This window comes from Leuresthes tenuis, unplaced genomic scaffold, assembly GCF_036924035.1.
Source record: "Leuresthes tenuis unplaced genomic scaffold, fLeuTen1.0.hap1 SCAF_7, whole genome shotgun sequence".
NCBI lineage: Eukaryota > Metazoa > Chordata > Actinopteri > Atheriniformes > Atherinopsidae > Leuresthes > Leuresthes tenuis.
The window spans coordinates 25,997,232-26,015,760 of NW_027325361.1; the positions used below are offsets into that span (position 1 = coordinate 25,997,232).

Consider the following 18,529-nt stretch of genomic DNA (forward strand, 5'->3'; position numbering starts at 1 on the left):
GAAGCTGGAAATCAAAAGAATGACATTACAATCAAGGGCCTGATGAGGTTTACTTGTTGAAAAGCTAAAAAAATTGTCATCAATTGGACCAGCGCCTTGTAGACTCTGTGAAACCAGTCTGAAGAAATAAAAAAATAAATGTGTTTATGTGATATCACAAAAAGGGGTCAGAAGGATTTGGAACGCAGGCCGTATTGTCTCACTTTTTCCAATTTAATCCAAGGCACGCTGTTCTGAGTCGTCTCCAAGGAGCTCTAATCAAAAGCAAAGATGCTGGGGTGGGGGTGTGAAGTCTCATGCATTGCCTCTCAGTGATTACCCCCTACCCGACTCTGAAAACCTCCTGCCAAAGGTCTATGGTCTATATCATGTTATGAGCTCATCAGAGACAACTCATGACTTCACCACCACAGGGCCAAGCATAACACCTCATCATTGCAGCTGATTGTTTTAAACTAAACCCATATACAGGAGGAGGTTTCCAAAAGCATGTGGCTGGACTGCTGTAAAAAAAAACTCCCATTATGGCAAAGAGATCATCAAAAAGTCGAGACAGTCTCCATCATTATCATGAAAAACTTTATTGGTCATATTGGGTATACAAATGTCATGCATATTTACAGCATATAAAAAGTTTAATAAACAAGAGACAACAATGATGACTAACTTAAGTTTGAAATGTTTACAAGCCACAAGAAAAACATTGTTGGGATCACGAGGATGCTTTCTTACATCATTGTTTATTCTTTGAAAATGGTTTTTAAACGTTAAACTGCAATAAAACCATGTTTGGGCCTTTACATCATATAAATGCAGTATGATCTATAGAAAATGCACATACACAGACACACAAATTACACATTTACATGAACACGTGAGGTAGTTAAAGGCAAAAAAAAAAAAAACTGATCATTAATTAAATCGGTGGATTTTGTGCTCCTATTTCAGTTTTACTGAGTTTAGTCTTTACTGCCAACATACTCAGAGGGACTCCAAAAGCATACTTTTTGCAACAAGGCTCCTATTGTTTGGTACAGCATACTCCCATGGAGATATATATATATATATATATATATGTATATATATATGTATGTATGTATGTATCTGCAAAATACAGGGAAAAGGTTGATTTGTGAAATGTATTCATCTGTTATTTAGGAGAGGGAAGATAATTACATGTGGGATATGGAGTCACCACAGTTGATAAGAGAAACCACAAAACTACAGGAATGCCAGAAAGCCTCATTATGACAGCTTATTATAGGCTGCAGTACTCTGCAACACATCAAAACAGGGTTGGTTTCATATTTAACATCATTATAAGGAGATATATAGTGTGTTATTACTGCAACAGCTGAGACACGAGGCCAGAGCAGCCGAGGAGGACTCAGACTATCTTTACTAATTCCATAATACATCATATAGAGTCTATTATTCATAGCTGTAGCTTATCTTCCATTACATGACGAGGTTTTCTAGCATCAGTTCTTAAAAATTTTACTTTCATATTACATATACAAAAATATGTTTTTATTCATAAAAATATTACACTGCAAAATATATCAACATCGCAAGTTGTATTCCATGAACAGAGGTTTTGTTTGAAGGTGGATAAGTGTTCAGTAAAATGCATCAACATGGACACATGTCCCTAAGTTCCCAAAATCATTTGTAATTTTACATTATAATTATTAATGTATCTTTTTTATCACTAGTTATAAAACACGATGTGAGACTTTAATGATTGTTCTAGTTTCCCAAAAATGTGTCGTGTTAGAGCAAATCCACCATTCACAGTACTTATACACAGATGACAATAAATTTCTTTCGTAAATATATTCCAAAATATAATCTTTTTACACAAATATACCTATTTATACTCTCTGTAGAAAGTTTTATACAAGTTTACATAAAGGAAAGAAAGATCCAAAACTTTGAGATAATATACATTCTTATCTTTTCTTGCTACTTCTTACCAGAGACAGTTAATTGGTTACAGGAAATTGTCCCTTCTCCCTTCCCTCTCAAAGCCCAAGTTTGTTCCCCAACACACACCTTGATACACACACAAATACAGCAAACATTCATATTCTTCTGAGACAGTGGGGCAGTAGCGGTATTGTAGGAAATATATGTTGAAAATGATGAGTTTTGGCTTCAGCTTATTCAACATACAATCAGTGCCAAGATCTTTACAAAAACAAGTGGGATAAGGAAGTCCAAACACTGCGTGCCTGCAGTCTCAAAATGACTTTTTTTTCTGATAAGAGGGCAATTAGCTGACTATTTAAACAGCTAACTTACGAAAAGTTCATTGCTACTTCAGCATGAGACCCTGCCAATTTAAAGTTAGCCTCTCAAAAATAACAATTAGGTGCTCGCTATTTTTAACTAATGCATGTTAAGCCATGATTAGTAGTATTTTCTTAAAACAGAGCCATAGTTATTTCTGTCAATCCACACTCTGAATTGTATTTTACTACATTCAAAACTATTTGTGGCATTGATGAACTGCACACTCTGCTAATCCCATCGAAACCCAAAGAAACTTGCAGCCCCTCGTAACGTTTTGAATATTTACATTATTACACAAATATACAAAAATTTAAAGAAAAAGTCAACATTTTGAGAAAAAGAAACATTTACTTTCTTTCTAAGATTTAGTCGAGAGGATTAATATCACTCTTGTGTATGTACATTTGAGTATGTTGGAGATGAAAGGTGATTAGCATAGCCTACTGTAGCATCAAGACTGGAAGCAGCTACCTCAGAGGAATTTTAAAAAGAACAGCTGGTTTGTTGTCTTTATGTTAAACCAGGCTAATAACCTCCAGTCTGACTATTTAACGCACCAAAATGCAGGATGACAGTTTTTTAGGATTTAGTTTTGTGCTCAAAATGTCCTTTCTTCTGAATTAGCCGTGTCCACCAATTATGCTAAGCTAAGCTAAGTAACACACAGACATGAGAGAAGTATCAATATTTCCTTTTAACGTTTAGATAGTAAGCTATTAAGGACATTTCCCTTCATGCTGAAGTGTTCCATGAACAACAGCTATTAAAAAGAAATGCCCCTGCAAGGTCGAGTAAGACACTGAGGCTGTGTTCCAATTGTCCACTAATTCACTGTATAGTCCACTATGTAGTGTGTCAACCAGCTTGCAGTATTGTGAGATATTTCAACTGAAACTTTTCATTCACTAAACAGTGCACTATAAATACGTCACATGGTGCACCAAAAGTGGTATACTCAAGCTATACACAATATCAGCCATCATGCATTGCATGTGTGTTAGTGCTAGCTACCTAGGTTGTTATCGTGAAATTTTTTCTCCGCCGAGTGTGCCTGGAAAGAAAATCAACATAAGACCACCATGAAGTGGTTCATCTCTTTCTGCCTGTGACGCAAGACAAAAATTATATTCTACTCTTGATTTGTTCAGTCTAAACAAGTAAACACGTTCGGAACATGTTGTGATGTAGCTCACTATTGAAATATTTGTATGCGAGCTGCAAGAATGGGGCCATCTTGGCTCCAAAATCAATTGTTCACAAACAGTCATTTTGTTTTGACATATTTAACTGCTTATTGTTGGTATTATTAATTAATTCTTAGTTTGCAGTCGGTGCTTGTGTAAGTTGATACAGCACACACACATACACAAAGGGTACGTCATAAAGTTTTCTGTGGCTGTTATGGAGACAGATGTTAATTACAACCTGATTTCAGCTAAATACAGCAAACTTGTGCTATCCAACACCACATAAATGGCATGTGCATGTCTCACTGGCATTTGTTTATGGGATGTAATGAAATGCATCAGCTGTCTAACACTATCCTGTAGTAAGTCCTTTATATCGCAAACACTATTCAATAGATAAGTGAGTAAATGAATAAGTGGTCAATCTGAACACAGACTCACATCAAAGCTTATGCCTATATGCACTTTATATACTTTACCAACTTATTTGTATGAATCCATTACAAACATATTTGGGTTAAATGGTTATTAAATGTGGAATTCTATCTGCATGCCTTTCACATTTTTCTTTCACATTTTTTGGCGTTTGCTCTTCTGTAATACATTCAATAAAATCTGTTAGCTAGATGATCTCACAAGATGCTGACTTGCTTCATACTGCACATTTGTCTATATTTTAATAGTGGTTGTTCTGCTTACGTTCTGGGCTGCTGCCTTAAAGTAAAGTTTTACTGTCCAGCCATCAACATTACCACTTTCATGGCAGCCTTATTGCTCTTGCTACCTCTCAAAACACACACATTTATATCAGGATTTACAGCCTAAATCAAACCATGTACGGTAAAAATAAAAAACTAAAGGAAAAAAAAAGGCTTTCATATGGTCAGCAAAAAAAAAGCAGCATTTGGATTTGAATAAAATGCCTGTAATAAACTGTTATTTGTGAGGCAAAGGCTGGCAGGCTGTATCCCTGTTACATACCAATGACACCAGGACAGTATTTGACTGCACACACTTAGAGTGGCACCAGTTTTACACAAGTACTAAGGGTTGTACTAAGTATTAAGAGTGTTCTCTTTTTCTTGTTCATACTTTAGGAGATCAACAAACCATTCACTGTGAAGCGTGGGGCCCTTCCTGTGCTGTGGCAGAGCTCTGTGTCCTGCTGGGTGGCAACCTTGGCTACGCTGTGCTGCTGCTGGAGCATGGTGTGCTTTGCGTGCTGCCGATGCTGTGAGCTGCACTGCTGTTCTCTGAGGCAGGCTGAGACCTCTGGACCGGCTGTGGGCCAGCTGTCTCACCTAGACATAGAGCAGAAGCGGGAGTGGGAGCACAGCGAGAAGAGGATTGGACCAAAGGGAGTTTGAGAAAATGGAGAAAATTTAGAATTGGGCTAGAACGTTACAAACTGATTTGCTTTAAGCTGCAAATTATTTTCCTCTTTAGCTCAAAGAGCCGCAATTTATTGTCTGAACTAAGAAAAATGTACTGTTTAATCTTGTTTTGTCTAGTATTTTTTGACAAAGCTCACAGAATTCCAATATTACTCACACTATCCCGTGAGGTTAATGCATTTTTACAATAAAAATAGTGCAAAGCACTGAATGTGTAAAGCTGTACAAGAACCCAGGCCTGCATCTATTGGTCTTTACTATATTCAAGAATAATCTGCTTCAGACTGTATTCAGATAATAGGTCCCAAAAGATGTCACCAAAAAGTGACCAGAAAGAAAAGGTCACATCCTATCTGATATCCTTCCCTCAAAAGAAGGGGGAGAAGATGATGACTATTTTGTTATCTGGAATCAATTAGCCTTGCTTGAGTAGAAGAAACAACTCAGGACCCTGTAACTGAGGCTCAAACCACTGGTTTATTGTTCTATCTCTAAATAAGCATTTCATATCGTAAACTCTCTTGATCCAAAGCTTAAATGAATGACAACTAAAAGTGCTTTGTCTGTTTACGAAAAAAAAAAAAAAAAGTCTAACAGACAATGAATGGCTTTGAAATGAAGCCAAGTCTGTGTTTAATTTGGGTTTTTGGCCCCATTATAACTGCAGTCTGCTCTTTGCTTTGTAACCTCTCTCCCAGCAGATCAGTGGAGAGTACACACTGTCTCTTTCATACAATGATTTGTTATCAGTAGTTTAATTTGTGCTAGAAGCTGTGTGTTGGAGTGAGCGCTTGCATATATGACAGTAGTATGTTTCCACAAGTGATCTCCCATCCCTCTCCCTCTTTAAGGCCCCACAATTCTGCTAATGTTTAGCAGAAAAGGGCTGCCAGCAAACGTTCCCTCACAGGACCAAGAGCTCGGCAAAACAAAAGGATTCACCTCATCTGTCAGAGGAAATTTCAATTCCCAATTTCAATATTATCTTTGTAGATTGGAGAGATAAAGGCAGCTTTTATGTCACAGAAACATGCTGTATTTGTTATTGTAACAGATGTGTATTCAAGAACAATATGCATTAACCCTCTAGGTTTCGGACTCATATGCAGGAGTCTAGTCTTGTTTCTCTTAAAGTCAACAATCTAAACGTACCATGCCTTGAAATGTGCATGAATCTGAACTCTGGAATCAAAGACTTTTTCATCTTTCTCAAATACTATTATGCATTTTCAAATTAGTAAAAACAAAGAGTACTACTTTTGCTGATATTTGATTAGAAACCAAAGTAGTGGAGCATTCAAATTTTGACCTGATGATGGAGCTTGATTAAAAATGAAGGAAGCATCAAAGTTGTTACAGTTAACCCTGATAAAGCTGTGTAATGAAATACATATCGACTTCACGGTGCTACTACTGATGAAATTCAGAGGATCATAAAATACTTAAAGATTTGTTGTCTATGTCCCACAAATTTCTACGCAAAGTTTTATACCACTCTATCAAGTAACTATTGAGATATTCAGACCTAACTTGTGTGATGGACTGACCTCACCAGGCAGCCCTACGTTTGTAGGTCTGACCACCATCTCTGTGGAGATGATGTGTCTCTCTTCTGTGTCGTAAGATGAATGTAATTTTCTCATCTTGTCTTTCAGACATTTAGAGCAAATAATGAGAACAATGATGAAATTTCTCCCCATTTGAGTGATTCAACCAGTTTATAGATGCTTAGATGCTGGACTGTTACTGCAACAGTTGGAGAGCAGGTTTCTTGGGAATAGCAGACAGCAGGCCTGGTACACCACACACTGACGGTCAGTCAAGACAATAAGCAAAATTTCAAATGGCATAATGTGAGGTTGCTATTTAAAGAAATCACACATGCATTTGCTTTAAAGAGCATTCGATTGTAATGGTTACAAAAAATAAAACAAACTGTACTTGCAATAATGATGTAATAACTACATAATTCAATCAAAAAGAAAGAAAAAAGAAATTTAAAAGAACATGACACCCTGAGGGAATAAAGCCAATTTTGTTCTCATGTTTCATCACTCTGTACACTGGTTTAAAATACACTCTGAGGTGATATTTTTGGTGGCTGTTTTGGGGATCTGCATTCTCGGGGTTAACTGCAAATGCTGCCATATAAGGTGATTTCAGCCAATAGAGCTTAACACACCCATCCAAAGTGACCTAAGGCCTACTTTAACAACAAAAACAGGGACATGTGTCTTTAACACAAAGTCCTGGACATGCATATTTATTCCTACGCTATCTTTATACTTGTTCTCTATCTATGTTCATATCTGACATCCATTATCATCTTTAAAAAACAAGACAGTTACTCTTATTGCGTTATCTGTTGGTCCGTCACTTGGATATAAAGCTGAGATAAAGTGGCTCTCTGAAGAGCAGCCAGTGAAAATATTGTGATAGAGACAAGGACCTAAAATATTACAGCTGATCTTTACTGCTACAAGAAATCGTCTTCAGTAAACACTTATAATAAATGTGATGGAGCATAGCTGGAAGAGTTTATTGTACTATCGTCACTCTGACAAGTTTACATTGTTGCTACATGCTCAGCTGTCAGAGAGGGTTGCCTAAAAATAGTGAGCTGTTTCCAAACTGCAAACCAAGCTTAAACTTCGTAGTTGCATTGTTGCAAAACACTCTTTTGTTTTTCTTATATGTATGACGACCATGGAGAACACATCAGTCAGCAGTTAGTGCAGCAGGTCAGTGGCGCAGCTGATCACCAGTCAAACACTTGGGCCTTACAGAGCACGGCAGATCTACACGCCAGTGAACTCAGTGGGCTGCTGGGAGCACACTTCCTCTCTGGGGTCAGCTAGGATCAGCAGGCTGGGGACTTTGGGGAAAGTCTTGGCATCTAATGGGCAGATTGTGTGTCTTTTCCTGTGAGCGCCCATTAAACTCAACAAGGGGAATTTCCAGCTTGTCTCCAGCCATTGTACTGTGAATATTTGCTGACCACCCGCAGCCCAATAAACATTCAAAGGCAGGAAAGAGAAGAGCTCTTGCTGCTGACCAACAGGATATATTTACAGTAGAAGAGTCAATATGTTATTGTGAACTGGCCCCTGTCAGCTACAGGATGTTTGGTAGTCGTCGCGGCACACTGCTGGCACTGAGACTCTGGGACATTCCTTTGCATCTTATCTTTTCATTAAAGCGGAGAGGTGAGTTGGGGCGCTGGAGCAGCAGATTAAGGACCTACCTGTGTGCGTGTAGATAAACCACAGGGCTCCAGTCAACAGAGCCCCAATCACAAAGGCTGCAAATGCAATCCCCACCACCGTTGGAGTGTCCAGCAGATATAGTGTTCCTAAGAAACAAAGCAGCATACAGTTCACATTGATTCATGTGAAGATATGTAAACAGAACAGAAATACACTAAAACTGTCTTACTCACTGGGACTGTCAGGTACATCTGCAAAAAACCAAAATAAAATGTTACTGTCAGTCAGCTATTACGCATGCTATAATTATGTATATATATATATATATGTATATTATGATATCTCAAATTTAAAACAATACATGCTTCGAGACCCTGTCAACCACATACCCAAGGAGCAGCATATTGCTGATACAGCCCTGTGCAGCAATGCTCTTTGTCATTTGATACAGTAACTTGAATCAAGAAAACGCTAAAAGAGCAGCAATTCTTTAAGCCGTCAATGTCCTCATGGATAAACCGATTGATGAAGTTTTGCTCATTCATTTATTTCAATCCATCTTGAAGTCTTTCAAAAGGGAAATTAGCTGTGATAACGTCTTAACAAACAATACAAAGGCGCTTGTGTATGGCCGTTCTAAACCTGGTATGTGTCCAGCACTCTGGCACAATGGGTGCTATTCTTGGAAAGAACACCTTTGAGTTTTCATCTCGCATAATGGACGATGACAGGTCATCAAAGAGGACTTTAATTTCAGAGTGGACGATGGCCAGAGGACATCCTCTCTGCCACCCACCACTCAGTCCCATCGCTCTGGTGTTATCTATCCCGGGAGACTTGTTATGCTAAGAATGTATAGAGAGGCCAGCAATACTTTCAGCCTCACATGCAGAGGACAAACGTCAAGCAGTCAAACTGAGACTGGGAGAAGACGACGATGTGCAACGTTCTTTTCAAAAACTTAACGTGAGCCAAGTTTTGGTTATCTTGTGTATCAAGCTGAGAACTCAGTGGACCCTTTTAAACTATGCCCTTACATCTATGGGGAACAGTCTGCTGGACATCTGACTGGTCTTCACTACTTCAACAGAACCAGACATGAGCTTTAAAACTAAACTTGCAACTTGTGTTTGCAGCTTGAAGCTGTTGCCAAAGTTGGAATAGCACTGATATCGCAATACATGTAATTTATTTATGTAAGCCTGCTTGCCACAGAATGAGCACACTCCCCCATAATGACTTGCTTTAATTCAACTATGAACTTTCCGCACAGAAAGCAGAACCCACCGATGCTGGCTCTACCAAGGCTCAGGACTTGGGGTTCAAACATATATTCAGTTCAAAGCATGCTACTAAAACAAGCTCTGGTACATAAGGCTATTAGCACTGCATGCAAGATAAGTATATGCATGTATATGAGTGAAATAGACTCATACAAACCCTTAGGCTTTAGTGTTAAAATGCTGAGTTTTGAGTTTTACAATAATCCCAATGATTAAGTAAGACGCTCAACATCTGGTTAGTGAATACAGCAGCTTAATTTGGAAAGCAAAAACACCTCACTCAGCAGGTTTTAAGGATAAAGAAATCATCATAGATATTTATCACAGGATCCTTCCACTTGGAGAGATAAGCAAGCTAAAGGGCCCACATGTTCATAACTGTAGTTCCAGCCCTGAAAATACTCTAAACTTTTCTCCTTTCTTTAACCTTTGAAATCTTGCACTAAATTAATAATACTTGTAGCAAAGTAGAGATAATATCTTCCCTGCCAACCTCTCAGATAAATTGTACTTGTCCAGATCCACTAAAAGGGAATATAATTTACTGATGTTATGAAGCAGTAAATCTACTTTGGATAGAAGGGCCTTTAGGCTGTTATGTTTTTCCATCCACTAAATTGGTCACAACTAGCCCTCTTTGATTTGTAGATCAAGTTCATCTCTTTGGGATACTGTCCAGTGCACAACTATGACCTATGTTTGTTTGGTTTGCTGGTCCCCCCCACCCCCCAGCATGTTTGTGGCATAGTGGTGTTTACTTATTTGGCTGCATGGAAAATAAACTTGCTGCAATGGCATATTAGTGTTGGGTAGAGCAAACTTAACAAGATTATCTAAATTTCACAGTGTTCCCTAATATCTTCAACACTGAGACTGGTGTGTGTGTGTGTGTGTGTGTGTGTGTGTGTGCGTTTAAAAATTGATTCTATCCATACAGTGCCTTTGCCCAGCAGTGAAATCCAAGGCCCAATTAGAAAGTAATAAATCCAACCACTTCTGGTTAGAATGATCCAGAACAAGTCTGACACACATTGAGTGAGAAACTAATCTAAAAATTCTCCCCCACACATGAACTGTAACTGTCTGCAAAGTTTCCAACCTCCCTAAGCTGTACTGATACAGATATTTAATAGATGTTGCCTCTCACTTGGCAATACAGACAAATAGTCTCACTTTGGCCCGAGTGACCACCTGCGAGGGGACAAGCAAATGTACTATCCAGCTGACAAAAACAATGTACTGACACAATATATCTATAATAATTTAAAATTGGCAAATATCAGTCATAATGTATTGGTCTTTCTTATTAATATGATGTAACTGATATAAAATCATAACCAAATACGGCTGATTCATTCTGACCACAGCTCTCCCGTTGATGTCATTGTTCAGAAGGGATGATAAACTGAATATTCCGGCAGAAAATCCACTGGAGAGTGGGCACTCACCCCATCTGATATCATGAGCTTAGGTCATAATTAGTACAATGTGATGGCAGTTGACTCATAACCCCACCTCCTGCAGACTTCTATCTCGCTGGGATTACACTCCTAACCCCTGAGACACTCCGATACAACGAGTCGATGACTGAAAAACTTGAGCGGCGACTGAGAGGCCTTTAGGTTGAGGCTGGGCTCCCAAAGCCAATGAGAGCACCAATACTCCCCTTTCACTCCCCAACTTGTGGAAAAGGGAGGCCACGGCAAAGGGCCTAAGTGAAAACAACTGGAGCTCTGTGCTGTATGACTCCTCTTTTTCCACACTCTCTCAGCGTGGACTCGTCCAGAACAACAGAACTGGGCCTCAGCGTTAGTGCACTCCCCTTTGCTGCAGTCCACTATATGCTAGTATGTACACACACCCAAAAACACACTCTTGTGTACAGATGTCAGTGTAAACTGACCATGCTTGCGCACACATGCACACACCGCAGTTAATGTAGACCAGATGCTGGAAAGTTATGTGTAGTATTTTGTGGTTTGGTGTAATCTCTAAGTGCTGATCTGAGCCTTCTCTGGCTCCACCGCCTTGAAACCAGCTTCTTTGCTTACTGTGGCTTTCTTTCACACTCTGCATACACTGTATACTCTCATAAATAAGAAGGTGAAAATCATGTTATAATCTCCGAAAACTAACCTGTAGGGACTGGTTCATCTGAACCACCAAGCACAGCCAGTGGCTTGGTGGACACCTTGGCATTCATCATCATCGCCATGATATTGTTCGCAGTAACAGAATGACAAGGTTCATCAGGTGCCACACACTGTGCAGGAAATAATGTTGAAAAAAATTAATTTGCTAATTAATGTCATACCTGATCATAAGCATAAACCTGAAAACCGAACAAATAATAAATGGAGAAGACTGACCCTGATCACATCAGCTGTTAACTGTTACCTTCTGTGACACTATTTTTCTGAGATGAAATGAGATTCTTATTAAGAAGAAAGCATGATTTGGATAGATGAATAAAAATGACCATTTAGATCATATTTTGATCGGCAGCTGGATATCTGGCAAACTTTACCTTCATAACCGCTTCCAGCTAAATTTGGGCTGCAGACCTGACACTTATCGACTCACATCAGTCAGAATTAGGACGGTGAACTACAAGATGCTCGAAAACATTTTTTAAACAAATGTTCCTCACACTATATGGCTCAGAGACTACAACGATAGTGATGACCCTTATAGTAAAATCATCAAACCTACACAGAAGAAAATAGTAATTTAAAGAAGTATCACATACCAGTGGCAGTTCTCGGTTCTTTTGAGGTGTCTTTGAGCAAAGTGACATCTCACAGTGCAAGAAGAGAAATGGAATGTTGAGCTTGGAGTTGAAGGTGAAGCTGAAACGTTTCTTCTCTATCTTTGCAGTAGCAACAGGGAAGTCCTTCAGAGGAAAGAATTTGACAGAGTCATCTGTAGGGCAAACTGTCTCAATGAGCGTGTACTGTGACGGCACTTTGGGGTTGGAGTTGGGAGAAATGAAGCATGATATGATGGTGAACCCCACATCTGGGTCTGTGTTGGTGGACGTGACCTAGAGCACATGAAAGAGAGGGATATTTTAGTACATAGACCATTTGTTAGTAGTGATGACAAATCACATCTATAAAGCCTGATGTGTCTGATGGTAACTAACTTGAGAGAAAACTGAGCATCCCTTGTGTCACACTTAGTTTTTGAAAGAACACATTAACTTCCACATTCTACTCCTCATCATAATATTGTCATCTTATACCCACTTTGCTGAGATGAAGTCATATACTTACACCATTAAAATCACTGACAGGTAAAGTGAGCAACACTTCTCATCTTGATCCAATATCAATATCTATGTTCTGTAGGGAAAATCTGCCTCTTGGGATTTCACTTTACCTACCTAAACATTTCTGTAGACCAATTACCCCTCACAACCATACAGTATGGCAACAGCCCTCCCCAAAAGAGCAGTTTTCTACAGAGGGACTGCACAGAGTCTGGCAAAAACAGTTTAGGAAGGGGCTAAAAGGCATGTCAAAGATGCCACCCTCCAGATACCACTCTGATGGGATCTGATAGCATCAGAGGTAAGAAAGCCCAATACACGAAGACCATCCCCTTAACCCACAGGGCACAAAGGTCCTTTGCTGAGGTCCTGGTAGAAGACCCTCCAGGACACCTTCAGATGTTCATTGACTGGTCAGAGCTCCTTTGGCAGGACGAGGAGAGCACACTCTTTATTAGGCAGGGAGACATGCCCAACATGAAATGTTTACTTTCGTAAAATATACGTAAAACAAATCAGACTTGTAAGTTCCAAGAATTGAATTACCATGCCTGAGAGGTGTCTTTAGGCTAATTATGTTACCTTCACACAGACAGGCTAGTAGGTATTTATAAGGGAAACATGTTCTTCTCATCAAACTATTGAAAAAACTGATGAAAATAATTAACAAATTTCAAGCTGAAATATTTTGTTTTAAGTTTTTTGGAAAGTGCTTTTTTCAGTGCTCAGTTCAAAAACCTGATTTCTGATTACATGGGGGTGCATTAGTGCAGTGGAATTGACAACTTTCAAATCTGGAAAGGCACTTCAATCCTGAATGGTTTTAGAGCAACGTATGATCCCATCCAAATCATTGGATTTTTCAGGGAGTTTACATATTTCAGCAAGACAATGATAAACTGCCTACTGCATCTATTACAACATCATGACCTAATAGTAGAAGAGTCCTGGTGCTGGACTGTCCTGCCTGCAGTCTAGACCTTTCACCAACTGGAAAGATTTGGCACGTCATGAAACACAAAATTCTATGACAAAGACCCAGAATTATCAGTAGCGAGAATCCTATATCAGACAGGAATGCGACAGCATTTCTCTTTCAGAGGTCCAGTAACTGGTCTCCTCAGTTCCCAGACAATCACATTGTGCTGTTAAAGGAAGAGAAGATGCTACACGGTCTTAAACGTGTCCTTGTTACGACTTTTTTTAGTTGTGTTGTTGCCATCAAATTCCTGATAGGCTAATATTTTTCATCAAATAGTCAAACATCTCACTTTCAGCATTTGATGTTTATGAGATTTGCAGATCATTGCATCCTGTTTTTGTTTGCATTTTACATGGCCAACAAATTTCTTTGGAATTGGGGTTGCACTAACTGCCATGGCTCAGTGGTTAGAGCGGATCGTCCAATTACCAGAAAGTTGGCAGTGTGATTCCCACTCTCGCCATTCAAAAAAAAGATGTAAAGAAGTGAAACTGACAGCTTGAGGGGTGTAAGTCCACCTCCTTATCATGGCCGATGCGCCCTTGAGCAAGGCACCATATTCCCAAGCTCCCCGGGCACTGTGAATGGCTGCCTACCGCTCCAGTGTATGGCATCTGTCTATGAGTGTGTGACCCTGTGCATGTGCATGTGTGTGTCAACAGGTGCCAACCTGGATGGGTTAAGAGCAGAGGACAAATGTTGTGTGTATGACTGTATGCATGAAAATACATCTGATCTTAATCTAATGCACCAAACATACTAGAACATGTAGCTAATAAGGAGCTAGAGGCTGTTGGGGAAAACAACTCCAAAGCTCAAAGGAAATTGAAAGTTGAACTTTACATTTGCTACACATAGATCTAACTTAAATCCATGTTTTATTGTATAGTATTCAGCACCCAATGGTGCTATGGCAGGGAAATTCTAAGCCAGGACTTACTTTCAAGTGATACCAAAGTAAAAAATAAGAAAAAAAATAAGCCCACAGATTAAGGCAGTGAATATATATAACATATTTAGAATATGGCTCTGTATACATACATACATACATTGTACATTTACAAGCATATATATGTCCACATTTAGTGAGGGAGATATTCGGCACAAATTCACTCTTTAAGTATCAAAGTGCACTTGTGCATTTTTTGGCCACTGGCTCAGGTCAAGTCTCAGCACAGTGGGAGTTCTGAAAACAGGGCTATGTCAGAGGAACTCTAACACAGAAAACTCTTTGTCCACAATGTCAGTAAAATATCTCCTGCTGATATAATCATACATCATCTTTCCAAAGAACCTCAGGGTGTGAGACGTTGCAATCTCTAATATGATCGACATCATTACTGCTGTGAAACCAATATTTTGAGCAAGACAGAAAGGATATAAAAACATGAAGAGAGGAGATGCAGTGAATGTGATGGAAGCAAGGGATCAGAGCTGCAACTAGACAAAATACAAACTGACCTTGAGGATGCCACGCTAAAAGTTTGAGTGCAAAGAGCTTAAGATAGAAACAGAGAATATAGACAGGATGGGCTTCTCCTAAAAGTTTTAATCTAAAGAATAAAATACAAATCATAGAATAGTGAACAAATAATATTAACTAATCTTTTCCTTAGAACTTCTCCTTGACCTTTTTGGAAAACGTGTTGAGGTTAAGGAAAGCCGACTGGAGTAATTCGTAAAGGCTTAGGAAAAGACAGCTGCGCAGGAGCAGGAATCAGACCACTTTAACCTTAAGTTGGGTTGTAAGTCTACACTTAATACACTGAAGCTGTTACAAAATCTTACAACTGAATGAAACTGAACTGAAAAAATATGCCAAGGGTGAGAAAAAAAGTCTGAAAGTTGCAAAATATTTGGCTTCAGTGTAATCCAACGTACATTCCCCAGTACCAGAGTGTATTGATATAGTATGTGTGTATTAAGAGGCGAGGGGCCGACATAACGACTGCATGAGAAAGAGAGAGGAGGGGAAGGGTTGAATAAAGGCATCTGCAAGAAATTGTTGGACTGAATTATCTCCTCTCCTTTCATAAGGAACAGTCCTATGTTAAAGAAGATAATAAAGGAAGTACTGAAGCTCCTTTCCTCAGAATTTAGAGAAGTTAAGCAGCTTTAACCGGGACTCCCACACTTCCAGGGTGTCTTAACTAAGTTAGAAACCTAACTTAGTAAGAAAAAGAAAAGAAAACAGACTGAACCCATCATGATTCCTGAAATGAATATTAGTGTATCATAAATGCAATGCATACCTCCACAAAGACTTGCTGATTCTGTGATACTGTGAAGAAGACCTGGCGTGAAGGCTCGTCGGATGGCAGCGTGTTGTACAATTCCACGATGAAAGTCATGTTGTCGACCGGTTTCTTGGTTGGTCCTCGAACAATTACAGGAGGAGTTTCTGGCATTCCCTGGTCCTTTTTGTATGTGCAATTAAACTAAGAGAAAAACAAAATCAAGCCACTAGATTTCACTGCTAAACACCATTACCCTACATCACTCTGTGACAGTGTCACTGTTTGAGCACATTAAGATGGATGACAAAATAAGGAAGGAACATGTGAGATACAATATAAACAATAAGTGGGCGATGAGGAATGGATGGATGAGATAAAGGAAAAAAGTCAGTAGAGAGTATATGGGGAAACTTCAAAATGGAAAATATCGGGTCAGGTTCATTCAACGGACATCATGAAATGATGGGTCGATTGATGGAGTCTTTACTAGCAGCAATGGAATTGGAGCAATTCACTGGGAAGTGAAGTCTCTTCTAACTGTCCACTTATTGGTGATTTTGACTTCGCAGTTCAGATTTCAACTGTGATGACATGCTGCTCTCAGAGAGAAAGGTCTACTCTGACTTACCTCTATCGTATAAGGGTGCTGCCTTTGTTCTGGAATTGTTCTCTCTGATTCCACTGGGTGCCTTGGGAACAGTGCATCTTCCGGATCCTGATCCTCATAATCCAGCGGCCCACCACTACCGTCCTTAGTCTCAGCATGAGTTATCCTGACCTGGAGTCCATAGAACCACACCAGTTAGTAAGAGAGAGAGAAAAAAAATGAAAAAAACACATGACATTCATTTGCAATAATGTGTCCTGATTCTGGTAGAGATTTCAATCTTTGAGAGGGGTCAGCAAAATATTGCTTAAAATGTGGTAATATACTGTGTCTTTAGCAGGAAAAAAAATCATATAACATGTTTCTGATTTCTCAGAAGAGCAGACACATGTCAGGAGTCTGAGATAAGCCTGCTGCCTCAAAAAAATCTGATTTAATGATGAGAGGACAACCACTAACGGGGTTATATTGAAGTCTGCACCAAATGTTAGCTGACCTGCGAGCGGAGCCTCTGCTCTATTAAATTAACACACCACAAAACAGAGGACACAACAGCCAAAACTGATTATCTTTGATATGTGGGGACCCAGGGAATGTAAATGAATCTCTTTGGAGCAGAAGTCAGAGGTGGCCCCTGTATTCAAGCACTAACACAAAAGATGACCTTGGACTCGGATCCAAGTTTTCAATCTGCATTAGTCAGAAAAGTGTTGTTCCAAAGTTCTCCTCACAAAAGATTTTGAAAGGCCAGAGAAGAAATGATTCATCCTTGTTAGAACAAAGACAATGAAGGAATGTATTCCAAAATAATGAAGATAACTGTAAATGTCAGACGTGAATTCTAAATCCCAGAAAAACAAATTTTCACCATTACATACAACTTTAAAGAAGCATAGTCAAATAGAAATGCAATCTATTTATTGCAGTTTTAAAAGACAAATCTGTGTCCATTCTTTTTGAAAGCAAAAATTGAGCAGCTTAACAATCTGTGGTCATCTAATCTGATTCTCCTCCTACTGACTTGTTACACATTTTCACTAGGAGACAGATCTGAAGTGCAGCATATGTCTCTCCAAAATTGCAATATAGGCCTGTGCGTCAATGGTACCCCTTACATATATGCAAGCCAAAAAAGTGTGCTTTTTTGTCTTTCTGTAATATAGTTTCAGGTTTCAGGTTACAGGTTCAGGTTTCTGGATGCAGTGGTGGACTGTGTTGAGTAAAAATGGCTTTCGAAAATGCTCCTCAGCCCATGTACCTATACTGATCACATTAGCATTACTATTTCTGTAATTATCTGAATCTTTTCAAAATATCAAGCATTGTAGATGTTGAAAGACTTAAGTTCTTGGCAATCTTGCAATGAAAATTATTTTTTGGAACTTGTTGATGGAGTCTGGGACTCATCCTTTCTTGGAAAGATGAAGACTTTGGTGAATGCTCCTTTTATATCCAATTCTGACACCCTTACCTGTCTCCAATAAATCTGCTGATTGTATAATCTTAACAGAATTATGTTATTTGTATGAACTTTTCTCTATTTTCTGCCTCCCTCCCAAGTTTGTTTTGAGTGTGTTGCTGGCATCAAGTTTTACATTTGTTAATATAATGTAAACACAAGAAATTGGTCTACGAAGACACTTTACATGGCACAGTTAAAGGTTCCAACAATTAAATGAAATACAGATTTAAGTTTTTGTAGCATTTTCAAAAACTTTCCAACTTTCCTGAAAGTATGGTCTGAAGTTACACATCTGTTTTTACTTGGAGAGCAGAAGGTAGTTGGTCTAGCTTGCTAACATCAGCAAAATGTTCGACTTATGTAATTGTGATGTCACAGCAACTTCTTTTCTGAGAAGAACTTTCTCTTTTTTTTCTTTTACCAGCCAGAGAAATAAACATAAGTAAAACAGAGGAGAGTAAAATAAAAAAATTGAAAAGAAATTATTGTAGGTATTAGAATAAAGAAAGTTTTTTTTAATTATTTAGACATTAGGAATAAATGCAATAGGAACTATTAGGAATAGATGTGTGTGTATGTTCTTCTCAAACTGGATATAACATTTG

The 18,529-nt window shown here is 38.8% G+C and overlaps 1 protein-coding gene across 1 annotated transcript in view; it reads right to left on the minus strand.

Moving 5' to 3' along the window:
* Positions 1-558: 558 nt before the first annotated feature.
* The window catches only part of tgfbr3 (transforming growth factor, beta receptor III), a 71,731-nt gene continuing 53,760 nt past the window's right edge, over positions 559-18,529 (minus strand). The window contains exons 11-17 of the mRNA XM_072390160.1: positions 16,484-16,633; positions 15,871-16,056; positions 12,115-12,408; positions 11,502-11,628; positions 8,316-8,333; positions 8,121-8,228; positions 559-4,783 (exon numbers count right to left, since the gene is read on the minus strand). Coding sequence (XP_072246261.1) covers positions 4,665-4,783; positions 8,121-8,228; positions 8,316-8,333; positions 11,502-11,628; positions 12,115-12,408; positions 15,871-16,056; positions 16,484-16,633 — 1,002 coding nt within the window. The 3' untranslated portion in view covers positions 559-4,664. The remainder of the gene's footprint in view (positions 4,784-8,120; positions 8,229-8,315; positions 8,334-11,501; positions 11,629-12,114; positions 12,409-15,870; positions 16,057-16,483; positions 16,634-18,529) is intronic.